Here is a 20,836-nt window from a genome sequence, read left to right on the forward strand (position 1 = left end):
ATGTATAACGTGTTAAAAGTACCTAATAGATATTGTGATATGATTAATTTGGAATTTATTATAGGTACTTATTAAAGGTAATTTTTTTTTTTTTAATACCATAAACTATATAATATTATGTCTTATACCTAGACTGACATACCGTCTCCGCTCAGAATCGTTTTTCTTATACAATGATATTATATCATTGAATTCAAATTTAATACGATCCATTATACAGTGACCCAATTGTAACCTACTGTACAGCAGAGCAAAATCCACTTACCCACCTTTTTTTTATTAGCATTTAAAGTTCAAAAATTGACAAAATATGGAAAAATCACGAAAATTAGCAAATTATGTTTAGTTAAGAATTCGTAAAAATTTTTCTTTTTAGAACTAAGATTTTAAAATGTAATACTAGATTCCTTATAGGATAATCTACCTTTATCAAAAAAAAAAATATCTATAAGAAAGTCAAATTAAATTTTTATGATCGTTTGAAATTCATATTTTTACAACATTTGATATTCACTCGATTTCTTACGTAACGATTTTCTTATTTTGTTGTAATTAAAAAACGAATGACTGTAGAAACTTGAAAATTTCACTGAATGTTTATATTAGCATTTTATATATACGATAACATTTTGAAAATAATTTGACCCTTTTTGAGCTGTTTACGGACATTGTAAGTTTTCAATTTTTTTAGTTTTTTTTTCTATAAATATCAATTAAGTTTTATCTATTGGGCAAAAAAATGTAAGAAATTAATACAGGGCTCCTGATGCATTGTTACAATAGCAGTTGAAAAATATTACAAATACATAGGCACAATTTTTTTTCATAAGCGTTTAAACATCGAATTTGGACAAAATTTATTAAATTTAAAATTAAATAATTATTTTGTAGTTAAAAATTTATAAAATGTTCAATTTTTGTATCTAAGAATTGAAAATTTAAAACAAGATTCCACGTAAGTTAAAATTTGGACGAAATTACATATTAAAAAACCTAGAAAAACTGTTTTAGTTATTTTGTTGTGATTGTATAATATTATTCGTAGGTACTTAAAACTTCTAAACTTCTAAAGTATACTATTATATTATATCTATGATAGTATCACGGTTTGTTGTTGATGACTTGATGTATAACGCGTTATAAATACCTTATGGATATTGCGATATAATTAATTTGGAATTTATTATAGGTACCTATTATAGGTCAATTTTTTTTTTAACATTTGAAGTTAAAATGTTAACAATATTTATCAAATTTAAAATTAAATAATTATTTTGTAGTTAAAAATTTATAAAATGTTCAGCTTTTATATCTAAGGATTTAAAATTTAAAACAAGATTCCACGTATATATTTAATTCTGTTACCAAACATTCTAAGAAATACATAAGCACAGTTTATTTTTATAGTACTTTTAATTTCAAATTTGGACGAAATTTCATATTTAAAAACCTAAAATAACTATTTTAGTTATTTTTTTGTGATTGTAATGATTGTATAATATTATTTGTGGGTACTTGAAACTTCTAAAGTATACTATTATATATCTATGATAGTACCACAGTTTGTTGTTGATGTATAACGTGTTACCTAATGGATATTGTGATATGATTAATTTGAAAATTATTAATAATACTATAGATAAGTGTACCTTTAATATGTATGTCTAATATCTAGACTGACAAATCGTCTCCGCTCAGAATCGTTTTTCTTATACCTACAGTGATATTATATCATTGAATTCAAATTTAATACTATCTATTATACAGTGACCCACTTGTAACTTACTGTACAGCAGAGCGACATCCACTTACCCGCCTTTTTTTCTGTTGTTTTTCATGGCGCTTTTGAAAACTACAGGAAAAATGTTGACTAAAATTTTAAAATACTTTTGACCCCCAAAGTACCAACTAGATTCCCTTTCCTATCAGAAAAGATACTGTTGAAGAAAATCGAAGCTTTTTTACTATCCTAAAAGGTGATGACAGACACAAAAAATAAAAAACACACATCATTGTAAAATCAATACATTCATCGCTCCGCTCAGAATCTATAAAACAGGTCATCGTCCTCAGCCAAACAGTTCAAACACGTGCCGAAACATTGAAGCCCTACGCGTTCGAGACAAAATGTCAGTTATTAGATTGAATTTGGTGGTTGCGCCTTAGCAACGGCCTTGTCACGTTATATATATATATATATATATATATATATATATGTATATAATATAATATATATAAATCTCTGCTGCGAACCCGGCCACCGAGCCCCGGGTAAATTCTAAAAACAGTGTCACAAACAATACCTCCGCCCGCTCCAGTGGTATTTGACTTTGAGGCGGCTAGCCAAAGGCTTTAAGCGCTGGCGGTTGTGCTGTGGTGGGCGTTCGGAAAGGACCGTTATGCAATTACGTTGAGTATAACCCTGCGTTTCCAAACATAGTTTCCTAGAATTCGGGTCAAATTGCGACGCAATAAAAACACACATACACATATACTGTTAAGCCGTACCCCGATACGCAATAATACGTTCCTACATAATCAAAATAATGTGTGTGCACAGAGTTGTTTATCCCGAGGCCCGAAGTAGTAATGGTGAAATCATAGACAATTTTATATAAGGGATAGGACATTCGTATAACAAGAACATAGCCGTTAGCGCTTTTGAATAAGGAAGATAGACGGCAATATAGAATGTTTATCTTATATCCTACTCAGGTCGAGGACGAGCTGTAGTAGGGGCTATATGTACGATTATCATAACGTTACTTCATCACCCGGCAACGAAGCTGGTTCCATATATTAAAGGCCACCTTTCAAGTTTCAATATTGAATATTACATTTAGTTTTATAATTACGCCCTACTTACACGATAATATATTAATATTATTTATCGAATGACAAATACAATATAAAGGATGTCAATTTAGGATTTGAACGTTGTAGAAGTTGCATATTATTCTATATGATCTCGATTTATAGCAGACCAAGGTAAAAATTTGAGTAGTGATGAGTTTAAAAATAAAATATTTGAAATACATATCAAGCGTATTTCACCAATTTTAGGGGGAAAGAGTATATTTCTTGATTTTTATACACATATTAGGCATAAATAATATTTTCTAAAAATTATTATTAACACATTAAGGAGCCACGGGATGAAAAAGTTTGAATACCTCTATTATATATAATGTATTTTATGATGTATATTTGTGATGAAAAAATATACGATTTAATCGTTATTGGAAAATCAAAAAGTAAATATAATATTTTCCATATTGATCTCAGTTAAAATCTGTTGTATCGACGACAATTTTAAGCAAAGCAGATAAGATAATTTTATACGATAGAAAAACCTATGTATAATGAATTAGGTAACTACTACCTAACTAATAATGAACTACGCCCTACGGAAACGTAATACTATATTATTTTTAAAAATATTTTCAATTTTAGTATTGTGGAATAAATGGTTTATAATAATTGTATAATTTGTATAGGGATATAGTAAATGTATATAAAATTAAAAATTTAATTAAAACATGTAAATGTATACGTAATATGCAAAGACATGGGTTTTTATGGCTATATACTCCAAATATTGGATACTATTGGAATTGGGAGATATATACTACTTATCGTATATTTATAGTTTATATCAATAATTTTCTGTTATTAATTATGGATTCCCGAGGAAAATACAGTATGTTATTAGATAAATATGCGCAGATAGAAAATAGCAGGTCTTAAGAGTTTCACCGCTTATATTATTATGTGCTTCAAATATCATGGTTTCGTCCATATTATAATGTGATCTATGTGCTCAATAGTAGGTATTATATTATATAATAAGTGTATTATTATTTTTATCATTATTATTATAGCATAATATAGGTATTCTATAATATATTATCGTATAATTGACGAAAATCACGGAGAATGTCAATTCTACATGTTTTAAATTGTTAAGACATTTTATACTATAATATTGTTGATAAAGTTAAGTACGAAGTACCTCTTTTATTTATTTTTATTATTAAGATGATAATTATTTAATATTGTTTTAGTGCATTATAATTTGCACACTATTAATCTCAACACTATCTGTACTATTTAACTATCTGTATAAAATAGACGATTTGTCCTTATATTGTTGTTTAAGATGTATATTGTATATTTATATTAATATATAATAAAAATATAATACTTAACCAATACAGACAATATATTGTGAAACGTAGTATTATTTGTTATGGATATTGTCTGATAAGGAGAGGAGTGGTATTGGGTACAAAAAACAGAAAGGGGCCAAAAAATGTTGGCCCCCTTACAGAAAAATTACGTGCCTGTAATGTAGTACCTAATAGCTAATATTCATCTATTAATTAATACAGAAATATCTACCTACTATCTATCTAATGCTAGAATATCCAAAATTACATTAATATATTATTAACTAATAGAGAAAGTTAGTAAATAGTTAGTAAATATAAAATGTAGGTAAATAAAATTCATCGAAAGTATGTATAATTATACATACTTATTGTACTTGCCTTTCTCGGTTCTTAAGTTTTTTGGGTTATTAAAATAACTTATTGAAGTTCTCTTAATTATTCATTGGTCTTTACACGTGTGCCTTGTGAAAAATATGAACTATACTGCGACGTTAGCACACAGCGTGATCAATACCCAGACTCGATAGAGAATAATATTATATTGAAACATATTATTTTGTTAGGCCTGTTTATTTAAATATATTGGTTCACTGTTATTAGTATTGTACTAATGTCTTCAGTTGTGTTTATCAAATGTGCGTTCGATACCCATATTTGGAATTTCTAGTTTTTAATCTATTAATATACGTAATGTTGTCTTATCTCAAATTGTCGAGTGACGAATATTGATAAAATAGCATGACAAAATAAATAGGTATGTCAGCAATATTACCGGTTTAGAATCAAATCGCGCACCCACCCTCCGCCCAGCCATGTACTGCGACGTAAGCATTTCTCCGGTTCTCATTGGTCCACCGCCGTCACTGCCGCAATAGCCGCCGCCGCCGAAGACTCCACCACCACTCCACCACAAAGCCTGATGGAGAAATGCTTACGTCACAGACATGCGTTTCACGAGTTGCTGACATGCCTGTTTATTTTGTCATGTAAAATAGAATCTCGGAATTTAATTTTTGTAATACGATCGTTATGGAGTAGGTACCATATAATATACATTCAGGATTTAGACGGTTTGGAATAATTATACACCATAATGGCATAAAATTTAAAAATAAAAATCAAGGGGGCCAGTTCGGGGCCATTGACTTTTCTTAGGGGGCTAGGCCCCCTAAGGCCTCCCCCTTGACGACGTGCCTGGTGCCAACGTTGTTGAAATGTAAAGACGTCGCAGCACTAGGGTCGCAGGAAGAAGCCGTGTGCGGTAGTCACCACGTCATATTATTGTTGCCACCGGATAGTTATGCCATCATATGGGTGTAAATCCCGTGTTCAAAGCATGATAATATTATAAATATAATTATTATATAACAACGCATAATATCGCATACATATGGTCTATTGCGCCTTGCTTTTTTTATTGCTGAACCTATTATTTTCAATACCTAAGTAATCAAATTCTTCACTGTCTACTAGTATCTAGTGTCCAATCTTAATTAGTTTTTAAAATCGTCCGGATAATTTTGACGATGCTCACGTACCTAATAAACCATAATTCGAGCCCTATTAGGTAAAAGGGCGTAAGCGACAATTTTAGCGAAAATGAGATATTGGTATCAAAATTTGTCTACAATTCCGACGCATCGATCTGTAAAATGCCTAAGCAACAATTTAAACCTAGGCATGTCATTTTGCCATTTAAATATTGGACAAAAGCGACATGTCGTTTAGATAATAACTACAAAATTGATCGTAAGTCACTTCAATTTTGAAAATAATACATAGGCGACTTTGTTGCATGGAGTAGGTAGTGTAAGACTAGTGTAAGCCGTAAGCGCCATGCACTAATCAACACGACAAAATGTTATTTGTAAACGCCGAAAGGGAATAGCGTAAGCACCATTGAGATCGAACATTTATTTTATTGTATGTGACATAAGTTACACAATATTAAAAAATATTAATTTTATCCTGTAGATGTATTGTCGAAATAAATTTTTTATAACTACACATCTAATTTCATGAAAATCCATCAGATATCGATTTAAAAGTGTTTTTTTTAGTTCCTGTAAAAAAATAAAAATGTCGCTTACGCCCTTTTGCCTAATAGGGCTCAAATTATATCACTGTGTTTTTAACGTACATGAAGTTGGCCCCTTCAAAGAAAAACAAATTAGAAAAGTTAATGGTATTAAATATAATAATAATTAGTACCTAAATATCTAAAATTATAATTATTATCGTTATAGCATTAGACATAACCATTATTATAAATAATTTACTATTTTTAAATATAGGTATATTATTACAGACAACATATATTGGTGTAAATGTGGCTCCACCAACCAAATTTCTACTAAAAAAATAATTAATATGTATAGGTACATCGTACATGTATATTGAAGTTTGTCTTATACCAATTTAATATTGGATGTTAATTATTTGTTTTACAAGATTCAAAAAACATTTAATAATAACATTAACTTTATACTAATTTTCATTAAATATTTTTTTTTTGTTTATCTACATTTTTATATTTGAACAACTTTCAGCTAGTTATTATTATTATGTATATACTACCTATATGAACTATGAAGGCTTGTAATGATGAATTATGACGAATAATTTTGATCTGCAAAAATATAATGATAGAACTATGAAAGTAGGTATTCAAAATATGATAATCGTATTTCAATTACATATTTACACAATAATGATTAATTACACTAACTATCAGTGGTGGCCTGAACATTTTTCATTCATGAGACAAAAACATTTTTAGATAATATTTCTAAGTACTAAAAATGTTCAAAATAATTTTCATGGCAAAAAACTGCCCTTAATACATTAGATAAATAGATCTCACGGCTTAACAAAATATAAATTATTATTGAAGCTTTTATTATTTTGCGACTCTGTGCTTGCTATACCAGAATAATCAGTGGTACGCAGCTACTACGCTATCTGCACTGTTTACTGTCTATGTGCATACCAAAATGGTCAGCAAACTGTTTGCACTAGCTGGCCACATTTGCAAATTTTAGAATCACAACCGGACAACAATAGATATTTTCAACACATTGTTTATTTATTATGAATTTATGATAAAGTGGAATAGATAGAGTATACTTGGTTCAGATATTTTTATAGAAAATATAATGTACTTTTCTGAAATAAAAAATAAGTAATATTATGGAGAATTAATTTTAATCATTTAAGTGAGATGTTTAAAATAAATACTTTATGATATACTAATAAACTATAATCTTTAACGGTTGATTCAAATAGTTTTCTAAAATTAAAAATAATAAATGCCCCGAAAATCGCCATGAGACCCGGGTCTCATAGAATCCTTGTCACGCCGTCATTGCTAACCATGAGTCATACCTGGGAATTAACATTCAATTTTCTAAATTGTAAGATTCAATTTTTACTACCAGTCCACCAGTGTTTAATAGCTTGGTGCTTGTTCGTTTATTTAAATAGGTAAATAGTAATTAAAAAGAGCTACGCTACAACGGGTTTGCGTTATTTGCACTGACGGGCCAAGTTATCGCCGTAATCCCATGAATGAATAAAAATATAATAATAATTAATAAGTAATAAATAATATTTAATAATATTAATGATGTGATTAGGTAATGAGTTATGACTAATAAGTATACATACGTGTATATGGGATACTGTATGTGAATAGTTAAATTTGTCTTTTATTAATGATGCGGTTACTCTTTAACATTTCTGTTTGTAATATAAGTATATAATATAATACTCTGTGAGTATATAATATAATACTCTGTGAGTATGTAATATAATAATTAATAACTAGCTATTATTCATTAATAGGTATATATTTTAATATTTTGGGTAATTATTATTTTTTTATACATTTTTTTTTACAAATTTGAAAATAATATTATTAATCTGTGGTTTAGAAATAAAATTAACTTGACGTGACACCAAAATAATTAACTCATAAATTGCCAAAGAACATGAATAAAATGTAACTCGTTAAGTTAGAAGTTAATTCTAAAATAAAAAGTAACTCGTTACTAAATGTAACTTAACTTTCACTTTCACTTTTTAACTCGTTAATGCCTAGCCATAGACTCAAATAGTACACCTAACCTGTATTTAGAGATGGATATAAAATAAGATCTAAATCATATTATGTTTTTAATTGTCTTGGAACCTAACCTAACATATCCTTATTATCCATATTCTTCAGTGTTTTCAGGGAATGTATTTTTAAAAATTGAACATGTAGGTACTACTACCACACATCTCAATGATTCAGACAGATATTCCATTCGAGTTCAAACTTTTCAATATCTGTTGCAACTCACCATTGCAAAGACTATGAAAAAATCACAGTGACAATTGCTACAAGTGTATACATAATTTGGAAAAATAATGATTCTCACAAGGGTATAGCTGAGTAAGTTTCCAGTTCATGCGTCGGAAAACCTTCTGATTTATTTGTGTACGCATCAGACAGAAAAATAAAAAATAATGTATATCCAAAAGCATTCCAATAAACAGAATTCAAGCAAAACGTTAAATTGTCAACATTTTTAGAAGACAATGAACAAAAAGACACGAGAAAGTGATTCAAGAGTTTCCTTTGAATTAAGTTTCAAACGGTAGTGTAGCAACGTGCACAGGTGTACAGCTAATAACAATAACAATGTAAAATAATACTTATGTATATTATGTAAATATCAAATTTAAACTAAATATAGGTACAATAATTATTGATATCAAACATTGAATTGTAATTATTTATAGCAATAGCTAAACACTTCTATGAGTGATACGAGTATTTCGGAATATTATTATCGCGGTTCGTCAATTTATTGCGTTCGTTGTTGTGGGGTCGGGTCAATAATAATAATGGGCAACCTGTGGCCGGGTGCGCCGACGCATCCATATCCACCACCCCCAAAAACCAAGCGCTTGTAAGCTCACTCAAAAGTATTATCAGAAGATAAACTTTCGGCAACCGTTCGGCAGTAGTCGTCTAATATACCTATCTGTTGGCTGTCCCCATTGATTTTGTCCTATCGTCCTCATGACAGTCGTGAGTCGTGAACCGTGAGTAGTAGTCTATCATTATCATCGCTATCGTTACCTCAGATTCTGATGTTCGCTCAAACCACCTACTAATACTGACTTTAATTTTTTTTTTTAAACTCTGGTCAGTAGGAATTTTTAAAATTGTTTCCGTTTTCGTTATATTGTTTTTGCGATGAACTCCAAAAATTCTGTGCTTTCCACCGCACCGAAGAAACAAAAGAAGCCCAACTTCAACTCCTGCGTGATGTGCTTAAAGTCCAAAAAAAAAGGATATAACATTTCTTTGCACAAGTAAGCGTTGTTACATTGTTGTTATAATATCGTTACCTATAATTTATTATACACGTATCAATCCCTTATATTATTATTATTTTATCTAAATGAATATCTACAGAGATTTGGAGTTTCCATTTTCAAAAGTGACCATAGTCCGTTATATTACCATTTCAGTTTTCCGCCAAAATTATATTTCAATTATTTCCACCATACAAATATAATATTAATTTTTTGGTGGAAATCGGTCATGGTGATAAGTACTGATAATGGTTGAGGGTCACTATGCGGAAAACATTTACGCCCATATATATTTATAAATTATATTTATTTGTCACCAGATTCCCAAAAGATCCCATCAGACGAGCAGTTTGGCTTAGAAATTGTAGATTTGTGGAAAAAGAAATTGAACATAATAGATTGTTATGCTCTTCCCATTTCGAAAAAGATTGCATTGTCCAACACCGCACCAGAAGAGTATTGAAGAAATCCGCCGTGCCTGTTATTTTTGATAAGAAAAAAAAAAATAAAAGAGACAAAAAACGAAGTCAACATTCCCAACCTTTGCAAAAAACAGGTAAAATTATAATTTATACACCTATAATTATTGATTTATGACCAAATAATAATTTTATTTTCATTACAAAATTGATTGGCATGCAGTTACAAGGAGTAACTGCAAAGTGTATTATATCCTGGTGTCGCCGATAATTTTGGTTAAACCAATATTTGTTCAAAATCTCGTTCCCGCGTCACATGCTCAAGATACTCAGACATCTGGGCTTTCAGGTTAGACTGTATTTTGTAATTAATGTTTAATAACCAAAATAACTACCTAGGTAATAACTAATAACTATTATAATGAGTCTTTTGTTTTGATTTGGTAGCAAATGCTTGCATTTAAGGAACTTCAAAACTCAATTTTGTCTATGAATACTACATATTATTATTTAAAAAAAATGTATTTAATACGAAATTTGCCCTATGTGTTAAGACTTTCCCTGCTCCCCCCACCACGCTGTAATAATATGTAACATCTAAAATAAAGGTTCAGCGCGTTTAAATATATTTAATATTCTCTATTTTGTCGATTGTGAGTAGGTGTCATAATAATATTATGTATCATTAATCGTTACTAAATCATTACCACCGCAACAACGATACCTAGTATCACGGTCACGGGAGGAACAGCTGGTCTCACAGATATATGTTCACTTTATTGTATTGTTTTATTATTGTTATAGTTATTATTGAATGTGTCTTCACTGTCTTGTAAGTTAGGTACCTACTTACTTATGTAGATTGTACACACTACACAGCGCGATATGGCGCGGGTATCTCACTCCACCGCGCCGACTGCGCGAATATCCCCTAACACGGCCGCCGTGATTTTTGTCTCGTACCTACCGTACGTTGTTGGGTCAGTATACTATGTATAGGCGCGTGGCCAAACAATAAAATTATAATATATTTTCCTATTACTCAAAAAGTAAAAAGCGTCACTGTTTTGTTGTTTTTTTTATCGTTGTGAGCTATGAGGCTTATCGACAGTACATTAATTGTTACCTATATTATTGAATGTTGGACGCAAATCGCTACTAACATATAATTGTATTATATTGCACTTTTTTAAGTCTATTGTTTTAAATTATTGGTATGTGCTGGAATCGCCATCACTTGTTTTATTTAATTTCATTATTCAAATAATTGTCACGTTTTATATAAAATAATGTACCTACCAGCTAAAATTTTAGCACAGGACCAGCTGACCAGTTTGCGCTCCATAAATTATTGTGAGTTTTAATTATTATTTACTTTATATACCTATAATTGTTGAATCGGAAGGGCCATGAATCATAATATATTATTATCTTTATTTTTATACTTATACGAGATTACAGCTCTAATAGCTGTCCATATTATATATATTTTATTCTATTTGGCCAAAAGGGCTGTGCATTTATTATTATTATTATCATTTTATAAATTATACATTTGTGTTGCTGTAATGTGGCAACACCCCGCCATAGGGGAACTGGTTTCGATAACAAGGTGGCGCGGGGGATGCGGTGAATCAGTGCGTTCTCTCGCTGGACAGAGTATAGTATTACTGGTAAACACACCCATACGGCCATACACATGCACACTTATTCTGTAAGTATTCGCACAAATATACATTTTACACAACACGCGTTACAATATAGCTCGACAGTGTTTACCCAGCGATCCCTACCACTGCTGTTCAAGCTATTACACCACTACTACGTACGTCACCCAGCTATTCCTCCAAATTCTCAAGAGGACGTCTCACCCGCATAAGTTTTCTCCGTCTTACATACGTACGACACGGACAAAACGCGTTTACGCAGTCTGAGTAGAACTCGCTCAATTTTGGTTTTAGAGTAAAAAAAAACCTGTTATTAAATTGAATTGTGACAATATTTCTGAGGCGTTACGTTTTTTCCATTATACCCAATATAACGTTCAGTATATTGTTTACAAAAATAAATAATTCCAACATTTTTAAAATAGGTACCTTTAACATTTTAAAATTTAAATTTAAAAAAAAAACTGCAACGACTTGCCCTCATAAATATTGTCACAATTTAATTTTATAATAGGTATTTTTACTCTAGAACCAACATTGAGCAAGTTATACTCAGACTGCGTAAACACGTTTTGTGTATGTCGTACGTGTGTAAGATGGAGACAAAACACGAGGGTGTGACGTCCTCTTAAGACCTAAGTGTTAGTGGGGCCTAAGATAAAATGGGTGTCCGTGCGTATGCTCGTACACACACAGTCCATAAAATATATCTATTACCTATGGTACAATATAACAATATTATAATAATAGTTAATCTTAACTAATTGTTTTTCATGTAGTCAAAATAACATACATATACCAAATTATAGGTAAAACTTATACAAAATATGAAAACTCATATTTTTTAATTTTAGAAACTACACTGCAAATAAAGGTTGAAGATTTGGAAAATCCAGCTGCTGATGTTATACCAATGTGGGTTCTAAGACAATTTACTGATCAATTGTCAGGTAAAATATAATATGTACCTACCTATTAATTTATTACAATAATATATACTGTTATAATATTATATACCTAATATATAAATACCTATATTCAATGATTAAAATAGTAATTAGTCAAAATGTCCAAGGACAAAAAGTCAGATAAAAAATCCGGCCTCATATTATTTTTAATGTTGGACAAATATCTAGACACGTTTTTCAAGTTAAACAAGAAAAACGAAACAAAAAATAATTTTTTTAAAGTCACACATTTTAAAAGTACAGAGGAAATTCACTATACGTATATTATTTGTCTACCTATTGTCTATTGTGACTAGAGTTTATTTACCAATATCAGGTATTCGTGGGGGTGGGAATGATGGAATTACATAAGTTATTGTGATAAAATTTAACACATACATTACAGTGACTACTGTTACTCAGTGATGTAGTAGATACCTATATTTGATAATAACGATCATCTTATCAGAGCATTTTCTATTTATTTTTGGGATTTTTGACTTTTTTCAAATCAGACTTTGTTTCTGGGGTTTTTGTCCGGGAATCGATAACAATTATATAAAATTGGTTTAATAAATTATTGTGATCATATATTCATATGTTATAATGGATATTCTAATTTATTGTAGGATACTCTTTAGATCCTGAGAAGAATAATGGAACCGATGATGTTCCAATTTTTCCTGAGAATAATTAATTTATTGACATTGAAACTTTTATTTAAGGTAAGTATTTGTTAGGAAAATATGACATCAATCAATATTAAATAACTAACAACAGCCTCAATAGGAAATTATAATTAAAACATTTAAATCTAAAAAAAATTTAACCAAATGAATGATTTTAAATTAGATTTTATAAAAAAAATACATTTTAATATGCTAAATAAATAAATATAATATAAATTAAATTATGAAATTCTGTCTACATTTTTGTTATTATTTCATAAAAATATTTAATATTATTTAACTTTGGTTGTGCTCGAAAAGTCTTTATAACCAAGCACCTATTACCAATTATTTGGTCTCTATATTTCTGAGATTTTTTTTATTAATTTACTTTTATTTGCAATGATTTAGTAAATAATTAGACTTGCATCATAATTTCATAAAATTAAAATTGAAATTTGGATTTCTCAATATCTCTAAATAAAGCAGAAGACTTTCTTTAAAATGTTAAACAAATTTTTTAAAAATGTATCTTATTAATATATAATGTAATTTGTTATTTGATTATGCCAAACAATTAATGTGTTGTATGAATATTATTTAATCTTAACTTCATAATTAGGTAGGTATACAAAGTTATGAAGTGGTATTTTGTTACTAATGAAAATATTATGGTTTTGTCCATAATCAATTAAATTGCATTCGTACATTAAACTTTTATCGACATGAGTTGTTATCCTGTTTTTTATTTTTTGTACATATATAAAATAAAACTTTAAAATCTAATTTTTTCTTATTGGTAATAAATGATTTTTTTTTTTTTATTTTACAGAATAATAATAATAGTATATTAATGATTATTATACTTGCACAGGCAGGCAACAGCTCAATTAAATGCTGACAAGAAACAGAACTCAAAACAATAACGGTACAAAAAAATAAAATAACTGAATACAATAAGATACATAGATATACAATATGATACAGGATTCCAAATTTGTTTTAGTAAATTATAATATTTTGGAAACATTTTAAAAGCATTATTATCATTAGAACATTTTTAAATATTTCTGTAATATTATTCTACAAATCATAATATCCATTACTATGTTGGAATTTGTATTTTAAAACACTCAGTATGTATCTTAAATAGTTACATATATTTTTAAGGGATTTTAACTATTATTTACAGTAAAGTTTTACGGTGCGAGGGTAAAAGAGAAAAATTTTAAGCTTTTACTTTAAGAAACTAAAAAAATTATTGTTTAAATTAATTATTATACAAATTATGATAACATTTTAAAATATATTTCTGAAATGAAAATTATTGATGTTAATTAAGATATGCATATTATGTCAACATAAGTAAAAATATTATGTTGATTTATGAAAATGTATGGCAGATATAATACCTATATTACATTATATATTAGTTACTCTAGTTTAGCCCACATTTTAGGCTATTTAAAATTTAGTGTTTTTGTCTTTTGGATTTTATTAACTCTATACATTTTAGTGCCATATTCATGTTGGATATTTCCGTATATTATTACTTTCCAACATCACCAGTTATACAAGATTAGCTAAAATTATAGATAGATTTAATATTAATTAATTTATATTGTTATTATTATTATTAAATACCTACATATTTATAGTAGTAATAAATAAATAAACACATATTAAATAAATAAAAATAATATAATATACTAATTCTACCTAAATAATCATTAGCTGGGTTGAACCTATTAGGTTGAATGATTTGGATCTATTTACTGATTCCCTACTAGGTATAAAAAAAGCTATCCAATAATATTATCATACATTATATTCATATATAAAGTCCGACATATTATATTATATATATTAGGTATACTTAATAGTATACTTTTGTTTGGTTTTTCATTTAGTGCTTACCTTTGCTTATTGTTAGTAGTGTGTATTTTAAATTTTAATAAAGCAATGTTTGTGGTATAAATACAGTTAAGTACAATTTATTTTTAAGTCAACCATTATATATACCTAAGTATATTCATAATTTATTGTTTTAATATATATATACTTCAAATAATATTATTCAGTATGTTCATTGTGTGTATCTTAATAAAATTGAGTTTGTGATACAATTATATACATTTAGTTAGATATATGTTTGTGTAATAAACTATACATTAATAATACATTGTACATTTGTACCTATTGGCTTATAAATAATATAAAGAAGTAGGTATAAATACAATGTGCATATTAATTTTCTTAATTTATATTAATTTCCAATATATAGTTATTAAGACTTAAAACTACAATGCATTAAATAAAAAAACATACAGGCTTGTTATTTATTGGTGTATCGCAATGAATCAAATAATACATATTGAAACAATTGTAAGAAGTTCAAAAATATTCAAAGAATAACTTCATTACCATATAGACAGTTGGTACCATAAATACAAAAATGTTTGTATAACATAGTCAATAAAAATTAATAATAATAATTGTTTATTCAAATGAATAAAAAATGGCCAAATGCCCAATAGTACAGGTATTAGATAAATAGTTACAATAAATTAATACTTATATATTATTATGTATAACATTACAATTTTTGCTAAACTAGAATATAAACTAGATACATTATAAATGTTAGAACGATAGGTGTGGCCCACGGGCAGATGTTAGGTTCTATCATACCTTGTTCCTCCATATCGCGGATCATACTTGACATTAACTCTGTATATTCCTTGCTGTAAGAGTAAGAGTTTACTGCCACTGGTTTTCTGTTTGTTAGTCTTATTCCGTGCAGTGGCAGATCCAGGGTTGAATTTGGGGGGGGGGGGGGCTCTTAAAAAAAATTACTTCAAAGTCATATAGCATTCGAGGTCCTCTGGGTCCCAAGGTGGCACACCAAAAGATTTTGAGAGTTCGCAAAAAATTAAAATATCACCAAAAATTACCTTTTTTTTAGTTATAAGTTGTGACATATATAATATTTTACATGCACGCTCTAAAAAAAAATATTTAAAGGTAAGGTAATTTTTGGCACATAGTGGCTATACATTATATTGCTCTAGTTCAAATGTTCCTAAAAATATGAAAGATAATAGATATAAAATTGGTTATTAAGGGAATGTTATAAATAGTAATATGGTTGGATTAGGATTCATTTCTGTTAATTAGGTACCTATAATAACTATGCTATTATTAATATTTTGTATTATTTTATTTTAAAATACTTAAGCATTTTTATAATAATAAATGAAAATAAAAAAATTTTAAATAACTTCTATAACACAAAATATAATCTACATTTATTTTTAGAAGCAAAATTATTTATAATGATTTCATTTTTATCATACATATTAAAATCTCTATGTACATTAAGAAGACATAAGTCATTTAACCTTTCCTGGCTAATGGTAGCACGAAGCCATGTTTTCACTCGCTTTAAAGTTGAAAAACTTCTTTCAACGGTAGCAGTGCTAACAGGCAATGTTGATAATATTCTTAATAATGAAGAAATTATAGGGAACATATCTTTAGAACAAACTATCAGTGAAGATATAGCAGTGCTTGGTACTTTTATTTCAATATTGCTGGATTGATTTTGCCACATGTTAAACCATAAGTCATACTCTTCTAAAATTAAATTATATAATTATTGACACATCCAACATTTTAACATAAATATTTTATAAATATATTTTACCAGCTAATACATCTTTGGTATAATCATCATTTTGCCATGAGTAATTAAACATGGGAACAATTTTTAGTATCCTTTCTTGTAATATTTTTCTTGTGATATTTTTGTCTGAAGCTATTATATTCAAAAATATTTTTGGTATCAGTAACCGCAAATCAAATAACTTCAATGTATTGGGGTTTAAACGAGTCTTGAGGTCTGTATAAATTCCATCAAGTAACGGTATATATATAGAACAACGATAGTATTTTTCTATTGCCTTGTCTCCATCTCCTTCAGTAGGGTAATTGGATCTATGATTCATTGTTTTGACTAAACGAGGTAATTTAATTTCAAATTCTAATTCAGTCGCCATTCTATGTGCTTCAGAAAATATTTGTTTAAATTCTTGATTACAATTACTTTTTTTTTCTCCCAACAACTCTAAAATACTTTGAGTAGCTTGTGTTGCATTTTGTAGATCAAGTGAATTTGATTGAAGAAGAGGGCTGACAACTAGTGAATGTTTTAATATATCAATCAGAGAGTATAGAGAAATTAAAAATTCACTAGTACAAATAGTAGAAACAAGCGAAAGTGCTTTCGATGATGATGCTTTATCCGTCCAACTCTGAATTTCGACCAATGATTCTATTATCTGTAATAAATGCGAACAAATTTATACTGAGGTTTATATTTTTTTCAAATATAACAAAATGTATAATTATATATTATTTATATTTACCTTTGAAAGAGATGATTTAAATTGTAACACATCATCATGCATTTCAATCCAACGTGTTTGACATAGTCCTTTTAAATTGTGTATCAAAATATTTTTTAAAACAATTTGTCGCTTGGCAGAACTATTAAAAAATGCAATTACTTCTTTTAGTATACTAACAGTATTTCTAATAGAAATCACTTTTGATGACTGAGAAAGGGAAATGTTTAATGCATGACTGAAACAAGGACAACAAACAGCCATTCGACAAGCTTCCAAGATAGTAGTAACTGCACCAATATCATTTGAAGTCATCACACAAAGTTTTGAATCTAATCCGAAGTTTTCTAATATATTCAATACAATATGACCAATTGCACGACCAGTTAATTTTGATTCTCCTGATACAATATCACTGTCTTGTATAGAATTATAAGCATCAACAAATTGAATAAACCGCTCATAGATTTTCTCATCATACACATATCGTAATGACAAGCTGAGTTGTTCGGTATGGGACATGTCTGTTGTTTCATCGAATATAATAGCATAAACTCCAACTTCTTTAACTTGATCAACAATCAAAGACTTTATTCATCACCTATACAATGCAATAACTTATTTTGGGTTTCTTTGCTTATGTATGTAGCACGTGACAATGAATTTTCACGAAAATTGCCATCATTTTTTAAAAGTTGAGAATTTGAATTTAGAAGTTCTCCATCATCACGATATCCTCTCAATGGTATGTTTTGGTTTCCACATAAAATCAAAGTTTCAATAATTGGTTTTAATCTTTCACGATTCTCTGTTACTTGTTTGAATCTAAATGAATTAATTTGGTTTATGTCACTATTATTTGGATTTTCATAAGCCAGCAAAAACTGTTGGTTTGATTGAAGTGCATCATGGTGGTACTTGTTTCTTTTATGAATTTCAAGATATCCATCTTTTCCAGTAAGTTTAGAGAAATAATCAATGGATTTTTCACAAGAGTTTTAAGCTCAACATTATTTATATAAGTTGGTGCAAATAGAAAGTAATATTTACAAAAAAGTCCTTTACACAAATCCGACAAAACTAACCAAGGATAGTTGTCTAAATGTTTCTTTAAAGGCTTTCTTTTTTTAGCAATACCAGCTCGTATGTGTTCAGACCATGGATACTCATAATTGAGAGGAGGAATCCAATGATTTCTAAGAATCGAGTATTTTGTGTAGAGATCCAAATTAAGTTTATCTAAAAAATTTCCAACATCCATACATCCCATATAATTCTTCTCCACAACAGGTATAGTCTGATTTGATGTCAAATTCTGTAACAGTTAAATAAATAATATTGGTTATCATAAGTGAAAACATAATTTTGTAATTTGTATTATAATAAATAGGAAATAAAAGTGAAAATTATGTTATGCATCTTAATTTAAATAAAATTCAACATTATATCATTATAACTGTAGAAAAATTGAGATATTACACATTATTTTAAATACTATGACAATAATCCATATTCAAAAATGTTAACGTGGAATAATTATATAAATATAATATATAGAATGTAGATACATACATTGTCTTCAATATTGTAGTTGTGGTTGTTGATGCAGTTTCCCTAGTTTCTCGGTCATCAATTACATTGGTCATTGTATTATGAGGTATCTAAAATATAAAATTTTTATAAATAAGGAAATAAAAGTGAAAATGACATCATGAATCATATTTTGAATAATTATTTATCTACTTTTAATATTACTAAATATTCTTTAACATAAATACTTGTATATACTATACAGTGTAAAAAAGAATATAATATTGTATATTACACTAAATACTAATAGGTACTAGGTACATAATAGTCATAATATTATAACTATATAGATATTAGATATTTAGATACTAATCAAATTTAAATACTTGCATTTTCAGGTCTGAAGGCATATGAATTTAATTTTTGTCTTACTCTGTTGATAAAATCCATATTTAAAAAGCCAATTAATTAAAATCACAATATGGTTATAACTTTGTACGAAAAATCGAAAACTAAATAATTCATAACACATTGCGTGTAACAGTTACACGGTCGGCATAAAAATAATATCGTGGATATATATATATATATATATCCACCTTGATCGTGTTTTTCGTCTAATCTCGAACGCAACTGATAACTGATACGCTTTACATAGAATATAAAAACAAGAAAAACCAACGAAATAGGTTCTTAAAATAGCAATTTTATCTGTTTTTATTCTACGACATTCCCAATGGTTTCCAAAATAGATACCTAATGTACAATTAATTATAATGTGTTACACAATTTAAAATATTTGTGATTTGTGTAAGTAAAAGGAGACTGTTGAAGAGATCGGTCTGGAGGGGGGCCTAGGCCCCTTACCCCCCTGGATTCGCCACTGATTCCGTGTTCTACAACCCATGTTCTTCTCACAATAATTTTTAAACACTGATGGGTACTTCCCTAGATACTTCCATGGATACTTCACGTAGCACTTCCTCATCTGGTCCGTTTTGAATTTCCATTTCTCAGAGATTTTGTTTTTCCCTTGTTGGATCCCAGACAGCATTTTGTAATGATAATATTATAATAGTATTATAATAACGTTAAACTAATATTATTCGTTATTATAATGTTATAATAATATTATTAAACAAAAAATTGCTGTCTGGGATTTTACTGTCTATGCCAACTCACCATTGTTCACTTTTCTGCACCTAAATGGATTGTGGCTGCATCCAGTGGTGCTGGATCGCCAAAATAAAGGTGTGAAAACATTTCATTATGACACCCACACACCCACCCACCCATAGGTATATTTAGGTGGGTGTTAAAGATCCCCCCCCCCCAAAAAAAAAATTGCCAACCACCAAAAAATCAAAGATGTAGTATAGGCCTCAAAGGTTCAAAATTGCAATCTCCCAACTTCAAAACTCAAATTGCTCATAACTGTTGAATTTAAATTAATTTAAAATTGCAGTTACGTTATATTTTAATTACCTATATATATAGGTAATTTAGAGTTGAATAATATTATAGGTACATTTATTTATTTATTTAAAATTAGGGTACAGGCAAATACCAAATTAATTGTTTATTACATTTATGATTAAATATTATTTAGGTACCTCGTACCTACCTAGTGGCTAGTGCCTACTAATGGCTATTTATAAGC

The 20,836-nt window shown here is 28.6% G+C and overlaps 2 protein-coding genes across 2 annotated transcripts; one reads left to right on the top strand and one right to left on the bottom strand.

The window, feature by feature from the left end:
* The first annotated feature begins 9,179 nt into the window (after positions 1–9,179).
* Positions 9,180–13,341, top strand: LOC100572556. Its single transcript, XM_029486197.1, has 5 exons — positions 9,180–9,536; positions 9,860–10,095; positions 10,182–10,307; positions 12,480–12,575; positions 13,202–13,341. Exons 1-5 carry the CDS (start codon positions 9,418–9,420, stop codon positions 13,267–13,269), a joined length of 645 nt encoding a protein of 214 aa, XP_029342057.1. The 5' UTR covers positions 9,180–9,417; the 3' UTR covers positions 13,270–13,341.
* A 2,971-nt stretch (positions 13,342–16,312) lies between these two features.
* On the bottom strand, positions 16,313–20,186 carry LOC103307994. Its single transcript, XM_008180566.1, has 9 exons — positions 20,121–20,186; positions 19,215–19,307; positions 18,697–18,961; positions 18,299–18,595; positions 17,668–18,215; positions 17,376–17,580; positions 16,947–17,306; positions 16,642–16,876; positions 16,313–16,322 (listed from the first exon to the last, which is right to left on the bottom strand). Exons 1-9 carry the CDS (start codon positions 20,184–20,186, stop codon positions 16,313–16,315), a joined length of 2,079 nt encoding a protein of 692 aa, XP_008178788.1.
* Between the last annotated feature and the right edge of the window lie 650 nt (positions 20,187–20,836).

This window comes from Acyrthosiphon pisum, chromosome A1 (assembly GCF_005508785.2).
Source record: "Acyrthosiphon pisum isolate AL4f chromosome A1, pea_aphid_22Mar2018_4r6ur, whole genome shotgun sequence".
NCBI lineage: Eukaryota > Metazoa > Arthropoda > Insecta > Hemiptera > Aphididae > Acyrthosiphon > Acyrthosiphon pisum.